General features: G+C 44.5%; 1 protein-coding gene across 2 annotated transcripts in view; it reads right to left on the reverse strand.

Moving 5' to 3' along the window:
• Positions 1-1,224: 1,224 nt before the first annotated feature.
• The window catches only part of LOC134339325 (hemicentin-1-like), a 73,120-nt gene continuing 50,802 nt past the window's right edge, over positions 1,225-23,542 (reverse strand). Inside the window, exons 6-8 of one of the 2 annotated variants that reach the window (XM_063035729.1) lie at positions 10,342-10,587; positions 8,020-8,301; positions 1,225-5,197 (exon numbers count right to left, since the gene is read on the reverse strand). In XM_063035729.1, the coding sequence (XP_062891799.1) occupies positions 4,923-5,197; positions 8,020-8,301; positions 10,342-10,587 (803 nt within the window). In that variant the 3' untranslated portion in view covers positions 1,225-4,922. The remainder of the gene's footprint in view (positions 5,198-8,019; positions 8,302-10,341; positions 10,588-23,542) is intronic. The other variant, XM_063035730.1, reaches the window with a different exon arrangement.

Below are 23,542 nucleotides of genomic sequence, written 5' to 3' on the forward strand. Positions count from 1 at the left end.
TTAGTGGAGTTCTGCAGGGATCTCTGCTGGGACCTCTACTGTTTGTGATGACCTGGACAAAAATGTGGATGGGTGGGTTGTAAATTTGCAGATGATACCAAGATTGGTGGAGTTGTGGTGGGTGTAGAGGACTGGCAAAGAATACAGCACAACATAGATCAGTTGGAGATATGAGCAGATAAATGGCAGATGGAGTTTAACCCTGATAATGTGAGATGTTGTACCTTGGTAGGGCAAATGCAAGGAGACTGTACACAGTTAAGGGCAAGATCCTTAACAGTGACGCTGAGTAGAGAGACCTTGGGATCTAAGTTCACCGTTCCTTGAAAGTGGCTACACAGGTTAATGAAGTGGTTAAGAAGGTTTATGGAACGCTTGTTTTTATTAGTCGAGGCACTGAGCTCTAAAGTCAGGGGAATATGTTGCAACCTTACAAAACTGATTAGGCCACATCTGGTGTATTACATACTGTTCTGGTTGCCCCACAATATGAAGGATGTTGAGGCTTTGAAGAGGCTGCAGAAGAGGTTTACCAGGATGTTGCCTGGTTCAGAGGGCATGTGCTATCAGGACAGGCTGCATAAACTTTGTTTGCTTTCTCTGGATCGCCCAAGGCTGAGGGGTGATCTGACAGAGAACTACAAGAGAGGCAGACACAAGGTGGATAAAGAGCATCTGTTTTCCGGGGTTGAAATGACTAGTGCCAGACGGGTGGCATTGAATGTAAGAGGGGAAAGGTTCCAGGTGGATGTGAGGGGTCAGTTTTTACACAGAGTGGTGAATGCCTGGTATGGTGGTAGATGCAAATACATTGGAGGTTTTTAAGAGACGTTTGGATAGGCACATGGATGTAAGGAAGATGGAGGGATATGGACATGGTGTAGATCAGAGGGATTGGTGTTTGAGTGTTTTTGATTTGTTTTTTATCTGGCTCGGGCCAAATGGCCAGTTCCTGTGCTGTCACTTCTATGTTCTATGAAGCACTGGGTGGTTGGTTCTGTTGCACAGTCTTGAGAGCACCACAATGGCCTAGCAGTTGGCACAATGCTATTGCAGATCGAGGCATCAGGAGTTCAGTCCTAACGTCCTCTGTAAGGCGTCTGTATGTCCTCCCCGTGGAGTGCGTGGGTTTTCCCCGGGTGCTCTGGTTTCCTCCCATAGTCCAAACACATACTGGTTATGAGGTTAATTGTTCTTTGTAAACTGTCCCGTGATGAGGCTCGGATTAAATCGGTGGGGTGCTGGTTATGAGGTTAATTGTTCTTTGTAAACTGTCCCGTGATGAGGCTAGGATTAAATTGGTGGGGTGCTGGTGGTGTGGCTCGAAGGGCCAGAAGAGCCTGTTCTGTACTGTGTCTCAATAAATAAAAACAATAAAAAATAGATGGTGAGAAACGTCTGCAGAACCCTGTTGGGTGTTGGCCATTGTGCCTGATGTGTGATCAAGCACACCCGAGTGAGACATGGCTTCAGTTACTTCCAACACCAACCATGGTGTGAAAAGATTCTTCTCACCAACATTGATGTTTAATCATGCTTCACCGACAAAATACATTTTCTTCAAAATATACATTCACTTCATTAAACTTTACTTATACAAACATGTTGACTAGAAACAGCCCTTTTATATCAATATCGACAATGTTGCTGAGTGGTAGGAACATGAACAGCAGTGCTGAAAATATTGTCTGCACAAGACATGGTTTATGGGTGTCTATGTAATGAAACACACAGTAAATATCCAGTCACCGGCTGCAACAAAAGCTTAAAGATATGACAGTGAAACATGTACCGATATACCTGTAATGCTGTAACAGAAACTGTTTATAATACAGTATAAAGTGTTTGCAGTTCGATTGAGTCCACAAAGTAGTTATGTAAAAACAGTAAGCTCAAGGCAGTGATAAGTGGTGAGCCTGATTATTTCGATTTCGGAAACAGAACTGGGCGAGTCAAAAACTGAGACAGAAATGAGATGAATTTAACACGAAAAGTAATTCAGAAATAATTAAGAGTTACAGGAATAAAATGGACATCTGACAGTTAATATATCACACTGGGGTACAGTAATGGTGGAGACAGGTCTGTAGTTATAACTTTGGGGTACAGTACTGGTGGGGACAGGTCTGTAATTGTGTAACACTGGGGTACAGTAATGGTGGGGATGTGTTTGTCACTGTATAACACTGGTGCAGAGCATTCCACACACTGTCAGATTCTGCTCTAACTCCATTTTTACCGGTGGTTCCCACCTGGGGGTTCATGGACCCCTCAGTTAATGGTAGGGGTCCATGGCATCAAAAAGGTTGGGAACATCTGACTTACAGGTTGCGTAGCAGGCCGTATCACAGGAAGGAGACCGATAGAAAAATAACTGAGTCTGTGTACAGGAAGGAGTCAGATAGACAACAACCCTTCGCAGTTCAGGCAACACCAAAGAGCTGGTCATTGACTTCAGGAAGGCTGGGTGGGGGTTGGCCAGTGGAGGGGTGCACACGCACCTGTCTGCGTAACCTGTGGTTGAGACTGTTAAGAACTTCAAGTTCCCAGCAGTGTGGGTGAGCCTGTCCTTGTCCATCCTCACAGATCCCATGGCCAGGAAATGTCACCAATGCCTCTACTTCCCCAGGAGGCTAAAGAAAGAAGATTTGTCCCCATCGACTCTGACCGATTTTTAACTGGTGCAGCATGGGAAGCAGCCTCTCTCGGGCTTGGTACGACAACTGCTCTGCCCGTGAACACAAGAAACTGCAGAGGGTGTGGACACAGCTCAGCACATCATGGAAACCAGCCTCCCTTTCAGAGACTCTGTCTACACGTCTCACTGCCTGAGTAAAGCAACTGGCATCGTCAAAGACCCCTCCCACCCCGGACATTCTCTCTTCACCCCTCTCCGTATGGGCAGGAGATACAAGAGTCTGAAAGCACATAGCACAGGCTCAGGGACTGCTTCTACCCTGCTGTTTCAGTACAATAGACTCTTGACCTCACAACCTGCCTCGTTATGCTCTTGTACCTTATTTTCTGCCTGCACTACACCCTCTGTCACTGTTACACCTAACTCTGCATTCTGATATTGTTTTCCCTCGTACTGCCTCAGTGCATTGCGTGATGAATAGATCTGTATGTACAGTAACCAAGACAAGCTTTTCACTGTATCTCTGTACATACGACGATAATGCACTCATTCCAATTCCAGTCCCAGAGCACAAGCTCCTCTGGCAGTAACCACAATTTCAATGGACTCTCAGAACTATTCTGGCTGCAAGATTATTGGAATTACTCTCCCTCCCAGATCCGACCTTGTTCTAGATGCAGAGCATGAATGGTAGTCAAGTGTTTAACAAAGCTAGACAAATATATGCGAATATTTATGCACATTTGACACCATATCTCTACTTTGAACTATATTTTTATATTAGTCTTTAATAGTGTTGTTTTTTGTCACACCAACACACCACAGCAAATTCCTAATTGTATACAGCAAATAAAATTGATTCCCTCTTTATTATTGTATTTCTTTATAATGGATAATGATTTTTCATTCAGGTAAAGAGAATTTTCCCTCAACGCTCCCCTCTTCTTCTGTTCCCCACTCTGACCTTTCAGCACTTCTTACCTGCCTGTCACCTCCCCCTGGTGCTCCTCCTCATTCCCTCTCTCCTCTGAACCACTCTCCTCTCCTATCAGATTCCTCCTTCTCCAGCCCTTTACCTTTCCCACCTGGTTTCACCTCTCATTTTCTAACTATCCTCCTTCCCCTCACCCTAACATTTAATTCTGTTGTCTTCCCCCTTCCTTTCCAGTCCTGATGAAGGTTCTCCACCTGAAAAGTCGACTGTTTATTCACTTCCAGAGGTGCTGCCAGATTTGCTGTGTTCCTCCAACAATTTTTCTGTGTTGCTCAACGTATCTCCCTGCTTGTCGACTGTGTGAAATGAGAAATGTTAGCCCTGAGAATTGTGTACAGCCAGCTTTTATGGAGAAACGGACCAGCTCTTTTCCATATTTTTCTGAATGATTTGAACAAACGGAAGATAATTTGTGTAGATTATAAATGCACCTCTCGACAAACTGGTGGTGTACCACTAACCACTGGAGGTTAGAAGAACCCTTCTCAATGTGAATGGGACCAGGATGGCTGCTCTTTCTAAAAATGGAAGACTGTGGAACTGGAGGCAAAGTTTCGGGGTGAGTGGATGGTCATTTGGAACTGAATTAGGGAGGAATTTCTTCTCTCCGGTTGTGAATTTATTTCGAAGTGCGCTCGGACAGAATGCCGCTGACTTCTATTTATAACGCTCCCAGAACCGGACACCGCTCGACACCAGGGGATGATTAAAAAGCAAGAGAGAGACACCTTGTGGTCTGGGAAGGGAACTGCAGAGTTTAACACTGAAGGCAGCTGCAGGCACAGCTCCCCCTAGTGCAGGGATGAATCAGCAATGGGCAGTCAGAAAGTCCTCGGGGAGTTGTGTAACTGGAGGAGATTACAGGGATAGAAAGCAATCCAATATCGACTATTTAAACCAGAGGATGAGAATGTTGCGAAAGGTGTTGCCTCACATTTTATCCACTTGTAACATAATATAAAGACAATATTTGTGTCACTTAAGCAGATAGTTACCACAGAAGTAGATGATTGCAACACGTGAACAAGTCTGTGATCCAACGGTAATTTCCATGAGTGGGACGGCAAGTTGCCAGACTCAGATGGCCTTACTGCTGAAATAGTCTTGATGCCCATGTTCAGGTGGTGACTCCGTGTTCGTAGAAATACAAGTCAACTTTCTGATGAATTGATTCAAAACAGCCCGGAATTCAACACTCCTGGGAATGTCCTTGCATTTAGCACAGTATATGTTGCCGGTAGACTGTAGTATTAGAATCAGTAGTCTCCCTCAGTAACAATACTCATTGAATTATTGTTTTATCTGTGCAGAATTGATAGATGTAACACCATGTACATTAGTTTGTGAGTGGTTATTGTTTAGAACTCCGTCTGAATTCACTTCTGTTAAAGGAAAAGATTCCTGATCAATCCCAGAAGGGATTTCCAGATTTTTGTGGGGTGCTGCTTTCTTGACCTCATAATGCCCTGTTTTCCGAGCTCTGTTTCTTAGGATGAAGGCGATGACCAGCGCGAGTAACACTGTTAGGATGAGTAGCAAGATCAACACCATCTTCCAAACATCACCTGGGGAACATGCACAAAAGCCATTACACAATCATTAACCATCTCAGGCAAATACATCAATTATCAAACCACTAATCCTTCTGAAAATCCCAGAATTTTGTAGATTTCATGTACCTTACTGTTTACTCTCCCATGCTTTCTCAGATTTTCTAAAAAACACATACTACACATGAAACATTTTGACATGGTACTTCACAACCAATGAAAATCATTTCTGAGGAGTAATAACTGTGAAGGCCAAATTTCACCCAGCAAGACCAGAAACAAACACGTGGCAATGCCATCATCTGCTTTAATAATGCTGATTGAGGGGCAAGTAGTGACCAGGATTCCATTAGAAATCATCTGCTGTTCTTTGCGTTTGTCATTTTGTTTTAGCTACAAGCCTAAGAAAGCAGGCTGTTTAATCCCTCAGCTGGAAGGCAGCACCTCGGAGAGTGCTCCCTCAGGTTGGAAGCCCGTGATGAGCTGTGTCCAGGGTTCAGAGCTAGGCCCATTGCTGTTTCGTCGAGAACATACAGAGACATGTTTAGGAAGTTTGCAGATGACAAGAAGAATAGGTGGCATTATGGACAGTGAAGATGTTTATTGGGAATTACAGAGAAATCTTGATCAGCTACGTAAGTAGACAGAGGAATAGCAAATGGAGTTTAATTCAGATACAGTGGCAAGAGGACTATACGGTAACCTGTTTCGTGCTGGAACTCAATCAATCAATCAATAAATACGAGGTGTTGCATTTTGGAAAGTGAAATCAGTGTAGGACTTTTCACAGTGAACAGCAGAGCCCTGGGGTGTGTTGCAGAACAGAGAGATCGAGTGATCTCAGTTCCCTTAAAGTGCTGTCAGAAGCAGACAGTATGGTGACAATGGCTTTTGGCACACTGACCTTCATCAGTCAGAGTATCGAGGGTAGTGGCTCTCCAGGATGTCAGTGGGGCCACATTTGGAATAGTTTTCCGTTCTGCTTGCTCTTTCATAGGAAAGATGTTGCCACCCTCACCTACATCTCCTGCATTTCCCAAACATCTGTGCTCACTCCATCATCCCACCACCTTAACAGTGATCGAGATCCTCTTGTCCTTACCCACAACGCCATGAGCCTCTGCATCCAACACATCATTCTCCTCAACATCCACCATCTCCAAAACGACCCTACCGCTAAACATATCGTTACCTCCTCACTCTCTCTGTAGAGATCACTCCCTCAGTGATTCCCTTCTCCATTTGTCCCTCCCCACTAAACTTTCTCCTGGCACATATCCCTGCAAGTGGCCAAAGTGCTACACCTGCCCATTCACATCCCCGCTCACCTCCATTCAGGGCCACAAACAGTCCTTCCAGGTGAGGCAACACGTCCCCTGTGAATCTGCTGGGTTGTCTATTCTGTCCGGGGCTCCCAATGTGACCCCTCCTACACTGATGAGATCCATCGTTCATTGGGGGACAGCTTTGTCGAGCACCTCCACTCCATCTGTCAAGACCTTTTAATTCTGATTCCCATTCCCATTCATGTCCATCCATGGTCTCCATTGTTCCAAGATGAGGCCACCCTGAGAGTGAAGGAGCATCACCTGGGTAGCCATTCCTCCTGGGTAGCCTCCAACCTGATGACATGAATCTCGATTTCTCCTTCCGGTTCAAAAAAATTCCCTCCCACTTTCCTCTTTTGCTATTCCCTCCTGAGAGCCATTACCTCTTCTCACTTGCCTATCAGCTCCCCCTGGGTCTCCTCCTCATTCCCTTTCTCCTGTGGTCCACCGTCTTCTATCGGATTCCTTCTTCCCCAGTCCTTCATCTTTCTCATCCACTTAGAATCACCTTTCACCATCTCTATTATCCCTCCCCTCCACCCACCTTTTTAGTCTGGTTTCTTCCCCTTCCTTTTCAGTCCTGAAGAAGGGTGTCAGCCCGAAACGTAGACTGGTACGAACAGTGAAGAGGCCATTTACAAAGCAACACTGTTTGAGGCAGAGATCTCAAAGCAAAACACTGCAGATGCTGAAAATCTGAAATAAATACACTAGAATGGGAATACTTAGAAGTAAACAGGGTTAACCTTCCAGACCTTTCATTTGATCCAACTTGAAGCTCTGTTTCTCTGTTCCAAGATGCTGTTGGACCTGCTGAGTATCCCAACATTTTCTGTCTTCATTACTCTTAAAGGTAGTTTGCCCATTTCAACACACACAAAATGCAGGAGGAACTCAGCAGGCCAGGCAGAATCTGTGGAAGAGAGTAAACAGTCGATGTTTCGGACCGAGACCCTTCAATAGGACTCACGAAGGGACCTGATGAAGAGTCTCAGCCTGAAACATCGACTGTTTATTCTTTTCCACAAATGTTGCCTAGCCTTCTGAGTTCCTCCTGCATTTTGTGTGTGTTGCTTTGGATTTCCAGCATCTACAGACTTTCTCATGTTTGCCCATTTGCTTCTTTGCTGTTGGTGTGCAGAGGAATAGGGGAAAATAATAAATAACAGGACGTCAATCTCAGGAGTCAGACAGCTCAGTTTAACACCCCATCTGACAGCTGGTATGTCTGAGACTGCTTTCTCAGTACTGCACAGGACACTAGCCTGGTTTTAATGCCCAAGATACTCGAGAGGGATTGAACCGCCAATCTCCCGACTCGAGGCAGGAGTACCATCCGACGAGCAACACACGGTCTGATGTAGAGAGAGATTGTACACCTTCGTTTATCCTGGGCATGTCATAACTCTCAGCATTTACTTGTGATCACACAGGGATGATACCTCAGCTCTGAAATGGTTTATTATTTATTTTCTTATCCATGCACTGCGACCAATGTAACTTACTGACCTTCCATCTTGATTTCCACTTGCTTCTCATCTGTTCCAAGTTTATTCCTGGCTCTACACTTGTAAATTCCTTTATGTTCTGATGTTGCCTGGGAAATGTGAAGAACCCCAGGAAGGTCGGTTTCCCCTGCGACTCCCTGACCGGGTCTTTCCCACGTCAGTGTTACTTGGGGGTTTCCACTGGAGTGACAGGTGACTGTAACTTCATCATCTACTCTGATGAACACTGAAAACCCGGACACGGTTTTGTTATTTACTGATATAGTTGTGTTTTGTGGTTTATCTGGAAAAGAGTGAAAAGAGTGAAATTAACCAGCCCCTCCCATAGGACATAGAACAGTACAGCACGGGGTGGGCCCTTTGTCCCATGATGTTGTACCGACCTTTATAAACCTATTCCATCGACAACCCAACCCCTCCCTCCTGCACAGCCCATCGTCCTCCATTCTTCTTTCATTCACGTGCCTATCTAAGTCTCTTAAATGTCCCTTATATATCTGTCTCAACACCCACCCCTGACAGTGCAGTCCAGACACTTCCTACTGACTATGTAAAAACTTGCCTCTGACTCCGTGGCTCATCATAAAAGGATGTCCTCTGCTATAGCCATTACCCCCGGGGAATTACGTGCTGGCTGTCCACTCTTCCTACGTCTCTTACAATCTTACACAATCATCCTCCTTGGCTCCAAAGAGCTCACTCAACTTTTCCACAGAAGACATGCTCTCTAATCCAGGCAGCGTCCTGGTAAATCTCCCCTGCACCATTTCTAAAGCTTCTTCATTTTTCCTATAATGGGGCGACTGGACTTCACTACACTGTGACTCCAAAAGGCTGGAAAATCGAATTTGACTGTGTGCTGAGCTCACTTCAGAGCAGCTGTGGTCAAAGTCCCGAGAGCCTTCAATCCAGAGTTCACTCTCAGTAAACAAACCATCTCGCTCTGCAATGAGCCCAGAACTCTCGTTGTCGTCAGGCTGAGAAACAACAGATTCTTTCGAGCCGCATGAGCTCCTTTTAACCAGAAGCATTTTAAGAGAGCCTTGTGCAGGGAGCAGTCCCACTGTCTGCTTCTCTGGTAGGGGGTGGGGGTGTGATTCACCACCAGGCCACAGTTTTCTCCAGGAAACACCAACCCTCATTCATGCCATGAGGTGAAGTATCTCAGCACTAACTCGTTGTGTCCACTGTGACTCACAAGAGCACCGCCAGTCTTGTTTCAAATCGTTCTGGATTGAAGTTGTACGCCAGAGACTGGAGCACAATATCGAGGCCTGTGTAGTTGTGAACCTGTGGCATGTGTGCCCAGGATGGCACAGGAAGAAACTTTGTTGGCATGCAGCAATGCCCCTCGATTCTTCTGATTTTTTCATTTATTTCAATGTCTCTGTTATACTTTTATTAATAGTAACTTAATGAATGCACAAATTGTTACTTACGTGTAAGTAACAATTACACATTATAATAGAGTCATAGAAAAGTACAGCTCAGGAACAGGCCCTTTGGCCCATCTAGTCCATGCCAAAACTTTGTAAACAGCCTTCTCCCATCGACCTGCACCGGGACCATAGCCCTCCATATCCCTACCATCCATGAACTGATCCAAACTTTGCATAAATGTTGAAACTGCCACTTGCAACTGGCAGCTCATTCCACACTGTCACACCTCTGAGTGAAGAAGACTCCTCTCATGTTCTCCCTAAACTTCATACCTTTCACTCCTACCTCATGGCCTCTGGTTGTAGACCACCCAACCTCAGTTGAAAAAGCCTGCTTTTATTTAACCCACCGATACCCCTCATAATTCTGTATACCTCTGTACTATCTCTTCTCAATCTTCTACATTCTAAGGAATAAGCTCCTAGTAATAAGTAAAGGCATTTACTATAAATACTATGAATAAAGGCTTTCCTTTCAAAGAGTTCATATCTAATTTAATTGATTTGGAAATCAATATCTATTAATCCCATCAAGTCACTGAACTGTAAACATTTAAACCATTTTTGATAATGTTGTTCACATTGTAAATCCATGCTGTATTTCAATATTTATGCACATTTTATTCCACATTCATGATTTAAACTTTAAGTGTTGAATGTTGTTTCATTTCCTTTTTAACTAAGACATTAAACTGAAGTTTCAAATTGTAGAGTTGCCATTCTGAAGAGGAACAGAATTCACCCTTGTGCCCTGGGCATATTTTGCTTCTGTTTTTGATCTGACTGTGTAATGATATTGTACAGACCGGGAATAAAGCAACTTATTCTGATCTCATGTCTTATGGTCTTATGGTCTATTCCACAAAGAAACCTCCTATACTTACACAAAATCTCTGCACGATGAGAGGAGTTGGTGGAACCAATATCATTGCGGACTCTGCACATGTACTGACCACTGTCTCCCAGTTGGACTGAGTGGATGTGCAGTGTCTCACCACTACTGATCGTTTTTCCATCTTTGATCCAGCGCACCTCCGGAACTGGGTTGGCATCTGCGTGACAGGTTAAAATCTGGGATTGCCCTTCAATCCAGTCCTGCTTTCCAGAGATCTGTGCTTCCCTTGGAGAATCTGTAAAGTTGGTTAGAAATAGAAATTAAAACCTGAAAGTTAAGAGCACAGAGTTGTTCCTTGGTGATTTTTGGTGCTGACCAAGTTCCACTTCTCAGAGTAGAGAGACTTTTACTTTAATAGCCTGTGCTACCACCAAGCACGGCAAGTCAAACACACTCGGTGGCCACTTTATTAGGTATACCTGAAGACCCCAGTTTGGTCTTCTGCTGCTGTAGCCCGTCCTCTTCACAGTTCAACATGTTGTGCATTCAGAGATGCTCTTCTGCACACCACTGTTGTAACACCTGGTTATTTGAGTTCCTGTCAGTTTGAACCAGTCTGGCACTCTCCTCTGACCTCTCTTATTAACATGGTGTTTTTGTCCACAGAAACACTGCCCACTGGATGGTTTTTGTTTTTTGCACCAATCTCTGCAACTCCTTGTGCATGAAACTCTCAGGAGGCTGGCAGCTTGAGATACTCAAACCACCCTGTCTGGCACCAACAATCATTCCACAGTCAAAGTCGCTTAGATGCTAATGTTTGATTTAAATGTGAATAAACTTTCCTATCCATGGACCTGTCCAAGTGCTTTTAAGACCATTTTGAGAGGATTAAAATATAAAAGCAAAGAGGTAATGTTAAGGGTTTATAAAGCACTGGTGAGGCCTCACTTGGAGTATTGTGAGCAGTTTTAGGCCCCTCATCTGAGAAAGGATGTACTGAAACATAGAATAGAAATATAGAAAACGTACAGCACAATACAGGCCCTTCGACTGACAAAGCTGTGCCAAATATGTCCCTACCTTAGAACTACCTAGGCTTACCCATAGCCTTCTATTTTTCTAAGCTCCATGCATCCATCCAGGAGTCTCTTAAAAGACCCTATCGTTTCCGCCTCCACCACCGCCGGGGGCAGCCCATTCCACGCACTCACCACTCTCTGCGTTAAAAAAAAACTTACCCCTGACATCTCCTCTGTACCTACTTCCGAGCACCTTAAGACTATGCCCTCTCAGCCCTAGGAAAAAGCCTCTGACTATCCACACGATCAATGCCTCTCATTATATTGTACACTGCTATCAGGTCACCTCTCATCCTCCGTCGCTCCAAGGAGAAAAGGCCAAGTTCACTCAACCAGATGTTCCTCAATCCAGACAACATTCTTGTAAATCTTCTGTGCACCCTTTCTAGGGTTTCCATGTCTTTCATATAGTGAGGTGACCAGAATTGAGCGCAGCACTCCAAGTGTGGTCTGACCAGGGTCTGATATAGCTGCAACATTACCTCTCGGCTCTTAAACTCAATCCCACGATTGATGAAAGCCAATACACCACATGCCTTCCTAACCACAGAGTCAACCTGTGTAGCAGCTTTGAGTGTCCTTTGGACTCGAACCCCAAGATCCCTCTGATCCCCCACACTGCCAAGTGTCTTACCATTAATACTATATTCTGCCATCATATTTGACCTACCAAAATGAACCACCTGATACTTATCTGGGTTGAACTCCATCTGTCACTTCTCAGCCCAGTCTTACATCCTATCAGTGTCCCGCTGTAACCTCTGATAGCCCTCCGCATTATCCACAATATCTCCAACCTTTGCATCATCAGCAAATTTACTAACCTATCCCTCCACTTCCTCATCCAGGTCATTTATAAAAATCACAAAGAGTAGGGGTCCCAGAACAGATCCCCGAGGTACACCACTGGTCACCGGCCTCCATGCAGAATATAACCCGTCTACAACCACTCTTTGCCTTCTGTGGGCAAGACAGTTCTGGATCCACAAAGCAATGTCCCCTTGGATCCCATGCCTCCTTACTTTCTCAATAAGCCTTGCATGGGGTACCTTATTAAATGCCTTGCCTCCTACAAGGGGTGATTGATAAGTTTGTGGCCTAAGGTAGAAGGAGTCAATTTTAGAAAACCTAGCACATTTATTTTTCAACATAGTCCCCTCCTACATTTACACACTTAGTCCAGTGATCGTGGAGCATACGGATCCCTTCTTTGTAGAAGTGGTCCACAGCAGGGGTGATTGATAAGTGTGTTGCCTAATGTAGAAGGAGATGAGTTATTAACTTCAAACTTTCTGCATCATCACTCAAAGAGTTGAACTGCATGTGCATGTAACAAGAGCGACTTGGACCTCCAGGCGGTCCACAGCAGGGGTGATTGATGAGTTCGTGGCCCAAGGTAGAAGGATATGAGTTACTCAGCTCTCGTTACATGCATGTGCAGGTCAACTCTGAGTGAAAATGCAGCAAGTTTGAAGTTAATAACTCATTTCTTTCTACTTTAGGCCACAAACTTATCAATCACCCTTGCTGTGGACCACTTCTGGAGGTCCAAGACACCGACCTCTACAAAGAAGGGATCTGTATGCTCCACGACCGCTGGACTAAGTGTGTAAATGTAAGAAAAATAAATGTGCTAGGATTTCTGAAATTGACTCCTTCTACCTTTGGCCACAAACTTATCAATCACCCCTCGTATATTGAAACTGGAGAAGGCTCAGAGGAGGTTCATGAAAATGATTCCCTCATTGAAAGGCTTGTCATATGAGGAGCGTTTGACAGCTCTGGGCCTGTACTCACTGGAATTCAAAAGAATGAGGGGAATCTCACTGAAACCCATCAAGTGTTGAAAGGCCTCGATAGAGTGGATCTGGTGAGGAGAGTGGCAGAGTATAAGGCCAAAGGACAGTGCCACGGAATAGAGGGGCGTCCTTTTAGAATGCAGATGTAGAATTTCTTCAGCTAGAGAGTAGTGAATCTGTGTAACTTGTTGCCACAGAAAACTATGGAGGCCAAGTCATTGGGTATACTTAAGGCGGAGGTTGATAGATTCTCGATTGTTCGGGGCATGAAAGAATGCAGGGAGAAAGCAGGAGATTGGGACTGAGAGGGAAAATGGATCAGCCTTGATGAAATGACAGAGCAAAATCAATGGGCCAAATGGCCTAATTCTGCTCCTAAATCTTATGGTTTTTAAATGTTACTAACATAATTATCGAAGCTCTGTGATATATCAACTCTTTTTCAGCTTTATGTCTTTTATAATGTGTTTTTGCACATTCTTTCTTTTTGCTGTATAAGTGATTTAATTTTGAAGCTTGATACCCTTGTTGCCACTGTGCAATTTAAATTTGGCCCAATTTGTAAGTTTTTCTATGTGAGGGGGTTGATGTTCTCGCAGTTCAGTGATTTGTTTTTCTGCATGGGGAGAGGGAGGATTTAATGCTCTTGTTGCCATTACCAGTGAAATTTGAGGTGATTTGTAAGTTTTTTTGTGTGGGGTAGGGTCATGAATGGCTTCCATATTTTTCTTTGTTCCCTGGCTATCTGGAGAAGATGAATCTCAGAGTTATATAGTGCGTACATACTGTGACAATAAATGAACCTTTGAAACTTTTTCATCTGGTAGCTCATTCCATATACCCTCTCGATGAAAAAGTCGCCCCTCAGGTTCCTGTTGCATCTCCCCCCTCTCAGCTTAAACCAATGCCTGCAAGTTTTAGGTTCCCAACCTGGGATAAGCATCACAATCAATACCAGTGGCTGCGTTATCCCTAATGGAGTTACTTTGTCATCTACTGAGTCATTTGCTAAGGGTTAACAGCAGAAAGCTTCATGCCTGTAGTTGGCACTGATTCACATTTAGAACAAAGAAAGATGTGCATTACAGCTTTAATGCCTGCTGAGCATTGGTAACATCCTGCTTTTGAGGAGAGCTGAGAAAGTCTGCAGTTCATAGTGATCCCACAAGGTGGCAGTGCATCATGCATTTTGATATTGAACCTCAACTCCTTTAAACCTCCCTACACTGAGCCCATTCATTCCCTGAGATCCTCAAAGGAGAGAAAATGAGCATTGTTATTTCAATATTGGTGAAAATTGTATAATTCCAATACTCCCACCTTAGATATAGCAACAGAAAGGAAAGGTGAGAAGTTACAGATCAGAATCAATATCACCAGCAATGATGATTTGTTAAATATAAAGAAAGAAAGCTGAATTAGACCAAGTATAAATATATGTCTATTAAATAGTTAAATAAAAATAAGTAGTGTAGAACAAAAAGTAGTGAGGTAGTGTTCACGGGTTCAATGTCATTTAGAAATCAGATAGCACCTTCTAGAAGTTTTGGGCAGGTATCAGAACCCATCCTGCACTTGATTCAGGATCTCTTATTCCCCCAAACCTCTCCCCACTCCATGCTCTCTGGAACACCTGGCATTAACCAACCTGAAGTCCCCAGAAGTGCCTGACGAAGAGTCATCGATCTGAAATGTTAACTTTGCCGGACTTGTGTGTTGCCAACATTATGTGTGTTTTGTTTCTGAAGTGTCACTGCCTCCCGAACTCTTCATTTGCTCCTTGAAAAGTCCTGTTGAACTGAGTCACAGGGACATGATGGACAGCCTTGGACTGTATTATCTGGATTGTATGAGAGCTGATCTTATAAAGGTGTAGAAAATCACAACTATTATCTCCTGTTCTTGTTATTTAATGCTATTTATTTCAATTTGTATTTGCAGTTTATTGCCTTCTGATTGATCCTGTTCTGTGGATTTGCTGAGGATGCCCAGAGGAAATTGAATCTCAGTGTTGTATGTGGTGACATGTATAAACTGATAATAAGTTTACTCTGAACTTTCAACACGGGGGCACATGTCTGAGATGAGTGGGAAAATGAGACGAGTTTCTCTAGTTTGTGACAAGTTACAAAACCAGTTGTCACAGAATAGGGGAACTTCGGGTTCAGAAGGGAACGTACAAAGGACAGAGTTATGTTGACCTTTGTTATCAGGCTGGCCAGGTGACAGGAAACCTCGAGACGAAATGTTTCAGTGAGTTACAGTATCGCAACGTGGAAAGCTGACCAGGTACGCTCCATCCACAAAGAGCAGAACAAAGCCAACACAATCATTTGGTGTTTGCTCCCTGACGTGGGAATACTGTATATTCCAGTTGTTCACCGGTTACTGAGTTACCAAAAGCTTTGCATAATTACCTTCACCAGACCGACGCCATTAGTTCACGAGAGAAACTTAGCAGCGCCATAAGGGAAATCAGAAACAGGTAACAGATGTTGGCCATGTCAGTGTTGCCTGATTCCAAAGAAACGAATCAGCAAAACAAAAAATACAAGATTTTGATTGGGAAGGGTGAGGGGGGAGGGGGGTAGGTCAGGAAATGGAGTCGTTGGAGGTGGGGGTCACAGAGGGGGCACGGGAGCTGGGAGGCAGAGAGGGGTTGCGGGAGGGAATTCAGAGAGGGGTCAAGAGAAGGGGGTCAGAGAAGGCACGGGGAGTCAGAGGGGCCACTGAATGAACTCAGGCCTCACGCCGCGGGGTCACTTGCTTTTCCGCCACTGGGGGTGAGGTGTCTGAGCCGTCATGAGCAGCACAGCGCTGTTGTGGTTGACTGAAGATTCCATTTGAACTGAGGGGTCTGGACTATATGCATATACATTTGTCTGCTTGTGTCTTTATTATTAATCGATATATATTCCTCTATTTGTGAGGACTGGACCTCTACGCCACGTATCGCCGTGCGGCCGTTGGGCATCAGGGCCAGTCGAAAGATGATCACAGTGACTGGGGGTCTGGACTATACATGTGCATAATCTGTGTCGTTGCAATTTACTGATGTTCTGTATGGGTTTGTTGATCTGTACATGTAGGAACTGGGCGTCGAACAGCGGTGATTCCGGGTGGGGGGGGGAGTGTGGGAGGCAAACCTGGACTCTTTCATTCGGTGAATGTGTTCTTGCGTGTGACTGCCGGTAATGTGTTTTAGCACCTTGGCCCCATTAGTAACGCTCTCTCGTTTGGCTGTACTCATCTGTGGTTGAATGACAATTAAACTTGAACTCAATTGAAGATGATTTGACTTGGTTCGGGTTTAGACAGAGCAAATAGTGATCAGGTGACCCTGTCAGTGGATAGTTGGAAGTCCCTCAAGTCAGAGTCCCAGGCAACCGTGGGGAGTTGAGCAGAACTCGTTCATGTGGAGTGTGTTTGTGAGGTGGAACTCTCTTCCTGAAGGCTGAGGGAGCAGAATCAATCAGGCTGAAGGATGGGCTCGAGGGAAAGTAGGTTGAGAGGCCAATGGGGCTAAGTGGATTAATTTGAAAAGAGCAGGGAAGGTCTTGATGGGCAGAATGGCCTCTGTTGTAATGATACAAGGATATAATTTTTATTTTATTTAGAGATATATTACGGTTACAAGCCATTCGGCATCTACAAGCGGGCACCACCCAATTACTCACATGTGACTACGTATCTATGTCTATGAAGGTGACTCTTTGGCAACTGCTGCCTGTTCAATACTTGTTCCACTACACTCGCCAGGGTGGTTCCATTCATTGTATGAGCCCCACCCTCAAATGGATCGGGATCGAACACCATTGTCCAGCCCTCGGCCCACTCTCTTAGATAACCAGGATGACCCTGTAAGTTACTGATAACTCTTTACTGCCTACAATATCACTGGTACCATCTGCAAACTCACGCCTTCACACACAAATATAAGTAATGAACAACAAAGATGCCATTGGCAGTCTCTGCGGGATACCATTAACCACAGGCCTTCAGCGAAGAAACAGGTTTCCACCGTTCCCCTCTGCTTCCGACTGGCAAACCATTTGTGAATCCAGTTAATCATCTCTGCCCTGTCCCTCCTGACCACCATCCTCATGGTCTCCTCTTTGGAAAAACTCTAACTAATTTTTCAGTCAAGGTTTGCCACATACAGAGCCATGCTGATTCTCCCAAATGATAACTTGTCCATCCAAACCCCAGATTCCCATCCCGACACTGATGTTGGATGTTTCCCTTATTATTTGTCATATTAACCCAAATCGTATGAATTGCTTTAATATTTCCTTCTAATTAACCTGAACTAATTTAATACAGAAATCCCCCGCTTTTTGAACGTTCGCTTTACAAACGCTTGCTGTTACGAAAGACCTACATGAGTTACCTGTTTTCGCTAACAGAAGGTGTTTTCACTATTACAAAAAAAGGCAGCACGCGAAAAAGCAGCCGCTCTCCCCCAGATTCGGAATGGCATTCTTGCCGGCATTGCTTAAACATGTGCCTGTGAGCATCCGTTTGCAAGATGAGTTCTAAGGTATCAGAGAAGTCTAAAAGAGCTTGTAAGGGTGTTACACTTAGCGTAAAACTAGACATAATTAAGCATTTCGATCGTGGTGAACGAAGCAAGGACAAAGTAAGTTTGGCTTATGGAAGTTGACGAAGATGATGTTGAAGAGGTTTTGGCATCCCATGACCAAGAATTGATAGATGAAGAGCTGAAGCAATTGGAAGAGGAAAGGATAACAAACGAAACCGAATGCAGTAGTGTACGGACTGAAAGTGAAGTCATCCAGGAACTGAACGTGAAACAATTGCGTGAGATTTTCACAGCAATAATTGCAGAAAAGTACGACTTTAATTTTGAAAGGGTATGTTGGTTTAGGGCATATTTGCAAGTTGGTTTGAGTCCTTACAAAGAACTGTATGATAGAAAAATGCGCGAGGATAGCAGTCAAGCATACTGTCGTTTTCCAAGCCTTCCACATCAGCCACAGCAGACGACAAACCTCGACCTTCGACCTCAAGGCAGGCAGACATAGAAGATGATGACCTGCCTGCCCTGATGGAAACAGACAGCGAGATGACACCCCAGTATCCCACCACCTCAACCCCCGGGCCGCGGACAGATACCGATCACCGAAGAATGAAGTGGTAGCCGGGACGCACCCAGCACATCTTTAAGAAAAGAGCTGAAATAAACAAGCTAATTAAGTGCTGACCAGCATGCAAGTGTCGGCCCAGATCAGAGGCAATTGCCGATTGCGTCGCCTCTGATCTGGGCCGACATTTACGTGCTGGGCTCTGCGAACGCTCACAAATTTTTCCCACATAAATTAATGGTAATTGCTTCTTCGCCTCATGACATTCCGGCTTACAAACCATTTCATAGGAACGCTCTACCTTCAGATCGCGGGGGAAACCTGTAGAGGACATCATGGTTAGCACAACACTTTATAGTACAGGCCAACGGGGTTCAGTTCCTGCCACTGTCTGTAAGGATTCTGTACATTCTCCCTGTCACCATATGGGTTTCCTCCGGGTGCCCTGGTTTCCTCCCACAGTCCAAAGATGTACCAGTTCAGAGGTTAACTGGTCAATGTAAAGAGTCCCATGATCAGTCTAGGGTTAAATCAGGAGATTACTGGGTTATGCGTCTCAAAGGGCCAGAATGGCCTATTCTGTGTTGTATCTCAATAAATAAAAATAAATATAACACAGTACAAAATAAAAATAAAATACAACTCACAGCCCTTCAGCCCATCTTGTGCACACTGACCATGATACCATTCTAATTAGACCCAACAGCCTACACAAGGTCTGCCTGTCTAAATACTCCTAAAAGTTAAAGCATATCAGACATCCCACCCTGCAAAAACTCATTTCAGGGAGATAGCACCATCAATTTGCGGGAGACTTCCGGAACTTCCGGGAGAGGTGGGATGTCTGTCATATCTGCTTCTGTGAGCACGTTCCAGGAACCTATCACTCTCTATGTAACAAAAAATGACCTTGCTTAAAGTCTTCACTCTGCCATTCACTCTATCCCCCGTCTCACAAACGGTCAGGTCAGCATTGGGACCTTGTGTGTTGACTGAGAATACTGTTCACCACTGTACGGCCTACCTGGGGGAAGCAACAGTGGCCGCGCCTCTGCCACAGAGTCTGGCCCTGTGGCTCAGAAGGGTAGGGAAAGGAAGAGGATGGCAGCAGTGACAGGGGACTCTATAGTTAGGGGGTCAGACAGGCGATTCTGTGGATGCAGGAAAGAAACGCGGATGGTAGTTTGCCTCCCAGGTGCCAGGGTCCGGGATGTTTCTGATCATGTCCATGATATCTTGAAATAGGAAGAAGAACAGCCAGAGGTCGTGGTACATATTGGTACCAATGACATAGGCAGGAAAAGGGAGGAGGTCCTCAGAACAGACTACAGGGAGTTAGGAAGGAAGTTGAGAAGCAGGACCTCAAAGGTAGTAATCTCAGTAACCTGTGCCATGTGACAGTAAGTATAGGAATAGAATGATGTCGTGGATAAATGTGTGGCTGAGGGATTGGAGCAGCGGGCAGGGATTCAGATTTCTGAATCATTGGGACCTCTTCTGGGGCAGGTGTGACCTGTACAAAAAGGATGGGTTGCACTTGAATCTGAGGGGGACCAGTACCCTGGCAGGGAGGTTTGCAAAGACTATTGAGAAGAGTTTAAACTAGAATTGCTGGGGGGTGGGAACCGAGCTGAAGTGATGGAGGAAAAGGAGTTTGGCTCACAAATAGAGAAAGCTTGGAGACAGTGCAAAAGGGAAGATAAGCGGGTGATAGAGAAGGGATGCACTCAGACCGATGGTTTGAGATGTGTCTATTTTAATGTGAGGAGTATTATAACAAAGCGGATGAGCTCAGAGTGTGGATCAATATTTGGAGCTGTGACGTTGTGGCCATTACAGTGAATTGGATGGTGCAGGGGCAGGAATGGCTACTTCAAGCGCAGGGCTTTACATGTTTCAGAAAGGACAGGGAGGGAGGCAAAAGAGGTGGGGTGTGGCACTGCTGACCAGAGATAGTGTCACTGCTGCAGAAAAGGAGGAAGTCATGGTGGGGTTGTCTACAGAGACTCTGTGGATGGAAGTTAGGAACAGCAAGGGGTCAATAACTCTACTGGGTGTTTTTTTATAGACCACCCAATAGTAACAGGGATATCGAGGAACAGATGGAGAGACACATTCTGGAAAGGTGTAATAATAACAGGGCTGTTGTGGTGGGAGATTTTAATTTCCCAGATATTGATTGGCATCTCCCTGGAGTGAGGGGTTTAGATGGGGTGGAGTTTGTTAGGTGTGTTCAGGAAGGTTTCTTGACACAATATGTAGATAAGCCTACAAGAGGAGAGGCTGTACTTGATCTGGTATTGGGAAATGAACCTGGTCAGGTGTCAGGTCCCTCAGTGGGAGAGCATTGTGGAGATAGTGATCACAATTCTATCTCCTTTACCATAGCATTGGAGAGGGATAGGAACAGACAAGTTAGGGAAACATTTAATTGGAGTAAGGGGAAAATATGAGGCTATCAGGCAGGAACTTAGAAGCATAAATTGGAAACAGATGTTCACAGGGAAACATATGGAAGAAATCTGGCAAGTGTTCAGGGGATATTTGTATGGGGCTCTGCGTAGATACGTTCCAATGAGACAGGGAAAGGATGGTAGGGTACAGGAACCGTGGTGTACAAAGGCTGTTGTAAATCTAGTCAAGAAGAAAAGAAGAGCTTACGAGAGGTTCAAAAAACTGATAGTGATAGAGATCTAGAAGATCATAAGGCAAGCGGGAAGGAGCTTAAGAATGAAATTAGGAGAGCCGGAAGGGGCTATGAGAAGGCCTTGGCAGACAGGATTAAGGAAAACCCCAATGCATTCTACAAGTGACATTTAATCCTAGAAAACATTTCCTGTCTTAGGTCAATTAGGATCATTACTTTATTTTAAGAATGTGAAATGTCAGAATAATAGTAGAGAGAATGATTTATTTCAGCTTTTATTTCTTTCATCACATTCCCAGCGGGTCAGAAGTTTACACACACTGTTAATATTTGGTAGCATTGCCTTTAAATTGTTTAACTTGGGTCAAACGTTTTGGGTAGCCTTCCACAAGCTTCTCACAGTAAGTTGCTGGAACTTTGTTCCATTCCTCCAGACAGAACTGTTGTAACTGAGTCGGGTTTGTAGGCCTCCTTGCTCGCACAAGCTTTTTCAGTTCTGCCCACAATTTTCTATCGGATTGAGGTCAGGGCTTTGTGATGGCCACTTCAATACCTTAATTTTGTTGTCCTTAAGCAATTTTGCCACCACTTGGTGGAGATATTCTTGGGGTCATTGTCCATTTGGACGACCCATTTGTGACCGAGCTTTAACTTCCTGGCTGATGTCTTGAGATGTTGCTTCAATATATCCACATAATTTTCCTTTCTCATGATGCCATCTATTTTGTGAAGTGCACCAGCCCCTCCTGCAGCAAAGCACCCCCACAACATGATGCTGCCACCCCCATGCTTCACGTTTGGGATGGTATTCTTCGGCTTGCAAGCCTCACCCTTTTTCCTCCAAACATAACAATGGTAATTATGGCCAAACAGTTCAACTTTTGTTTCATCAGACCAGAGGACATTCCTCCAAAAAGTAAGATCTTTGTCCCCATGTGCACTTGCAAACTGTAGTCTGGCTTTTTTTATGGTGGTTTTGGAGCAGTGGCTTCTTCCTTGCTGAGCAGCCTTTCAGGTTATGTTGATATAGGACTCCTTTTACTGTGGATATAGATACTTGTCTACTTGTTTCCTCCAGCATTTTCACAAGGTCCTTTGCTGTTGTTCTGGGATTGATTTGCACTTTTCGTGCCAAAGTACACGAAAGTACAGAATGCGTCTCCTTCCTGAGCGGTATGACGGCTGCGTGGTCCCATGGTGTTTATACTTGCGTACTATTGTTTGCACAGATGAACGTGGTACCTTCAGGTGTTTGGAAATTGCTTCCAAGGGTGAACCAGACTTGACATCATTTTGTGACCTCAATCTGATAGAAAATTTGTGGGCAGAACTGAAAAAGCGTGTGCGAGCAAGGAGGCCTACAAACCTGACTCAGGTACACCAGTTCTGTCTGGAGAAATGGAACAAAATTCCAGCAACTTACTGTGAGAAGCTTGTGGAAAGCTACCCAAAACATCTGACCCAAGTTAAACAATTTAAAGGCAATGCTACCAAATATTAACAAAGTGTATGTTAACTTCTGACACACTGGGAAATTGATGAAAGAAATAAAAGCTGAAATAAATCATCCTCTCTACTATTATTCTGACATTTCACATTCTTAAAGTAAAGTAGTGATCCTAACTGACATAAGACAGGGAACGTTTTCTAGGATTAAGTGTCAGGAATTGTGAAAAACTGAGTTTAAATGTATTTGGCTAAGATGTATGTAAACTTCTGACTTCAACTGTATGTGAAGAGCAAGAGGATAAGATGTGAGTGAATAGGACCAATCAAGTGTGACAGTGGAAAAGTGTGAATAGAACGGGAGGAGATGGCACAGGTATTTAGTGAATACTGAAGCAAGTATTCATTATAAAGAATGATCTTGGCGATTGTAGGGATAACTTGCAGCGGACCGAAAAGCTTGAGCATGTAGATATTAAGGAAGAGGATGTGCTGGAGCTTTTGGAAAGCATCAAGTTGGATAAGTCACCAGGACCGGATGGGATGTACTCCAGGCTACTGTGGGAAACGAGGGAGGAGGATGGGAGAGATTCCGGAGCATTGGAGGGTTGCGAATGTTGTTCCCTTATTCAAGAAAGGGAGTAGGGATAGCCCAGGAAATTATAGACCAGTGAGTCTTACTTCAGCAGTTGGTAAATTGATGGAGAAGATCCTGAGGGGTAGGATTTCTGAACATTTGGAGAGGTAAATATGATTAGGAATAGTCAGCATGGCTTTGTCAAAGGCAGGTCGTGCCTTAGGAGCCTGATTGAATTTTTTGAGGATGTGACATTGATGAGGGTAGAGCCATAGATGCAGTGTATATGGATTTCAGCAAGGCATTTGATAAGATACCCCATGCAAGGCTTATTGAGAAAGTAAGGAGACATGGGATCCAAGGGGACATTGCTTTGTGGATCCAGAACTGGCTTGCCCACAGAAGGCAAAGAGTGGGTGTAGACGGGTTATATTCTGCATGGAGGCCGGTGACCAGTGGTGTACCTCAGGGATCTGTTCTGGGACCCCTACTCTTTGTGATTTTTATAAATGACCTGAATGAGGAAGTGGAGGGATAGATTAATAAATTTGCTGATGACACAAAGGTTGGGGCTGTTGTGGATAGTGTGGAGGG

Source organism: Mobula hypostoma, chromosome 29, assembly GCF_963921235.1.
Source record: "Mobula hypostoma chromosome 29, sMobHyp1.1, whole genome shotgun sequence".
NCBI lineage: Eukaryota > Metazoa > Chordata > Chondrichthyes > Myliobatiformes > Myliobatidae > Mobula > Mobula hypostoma.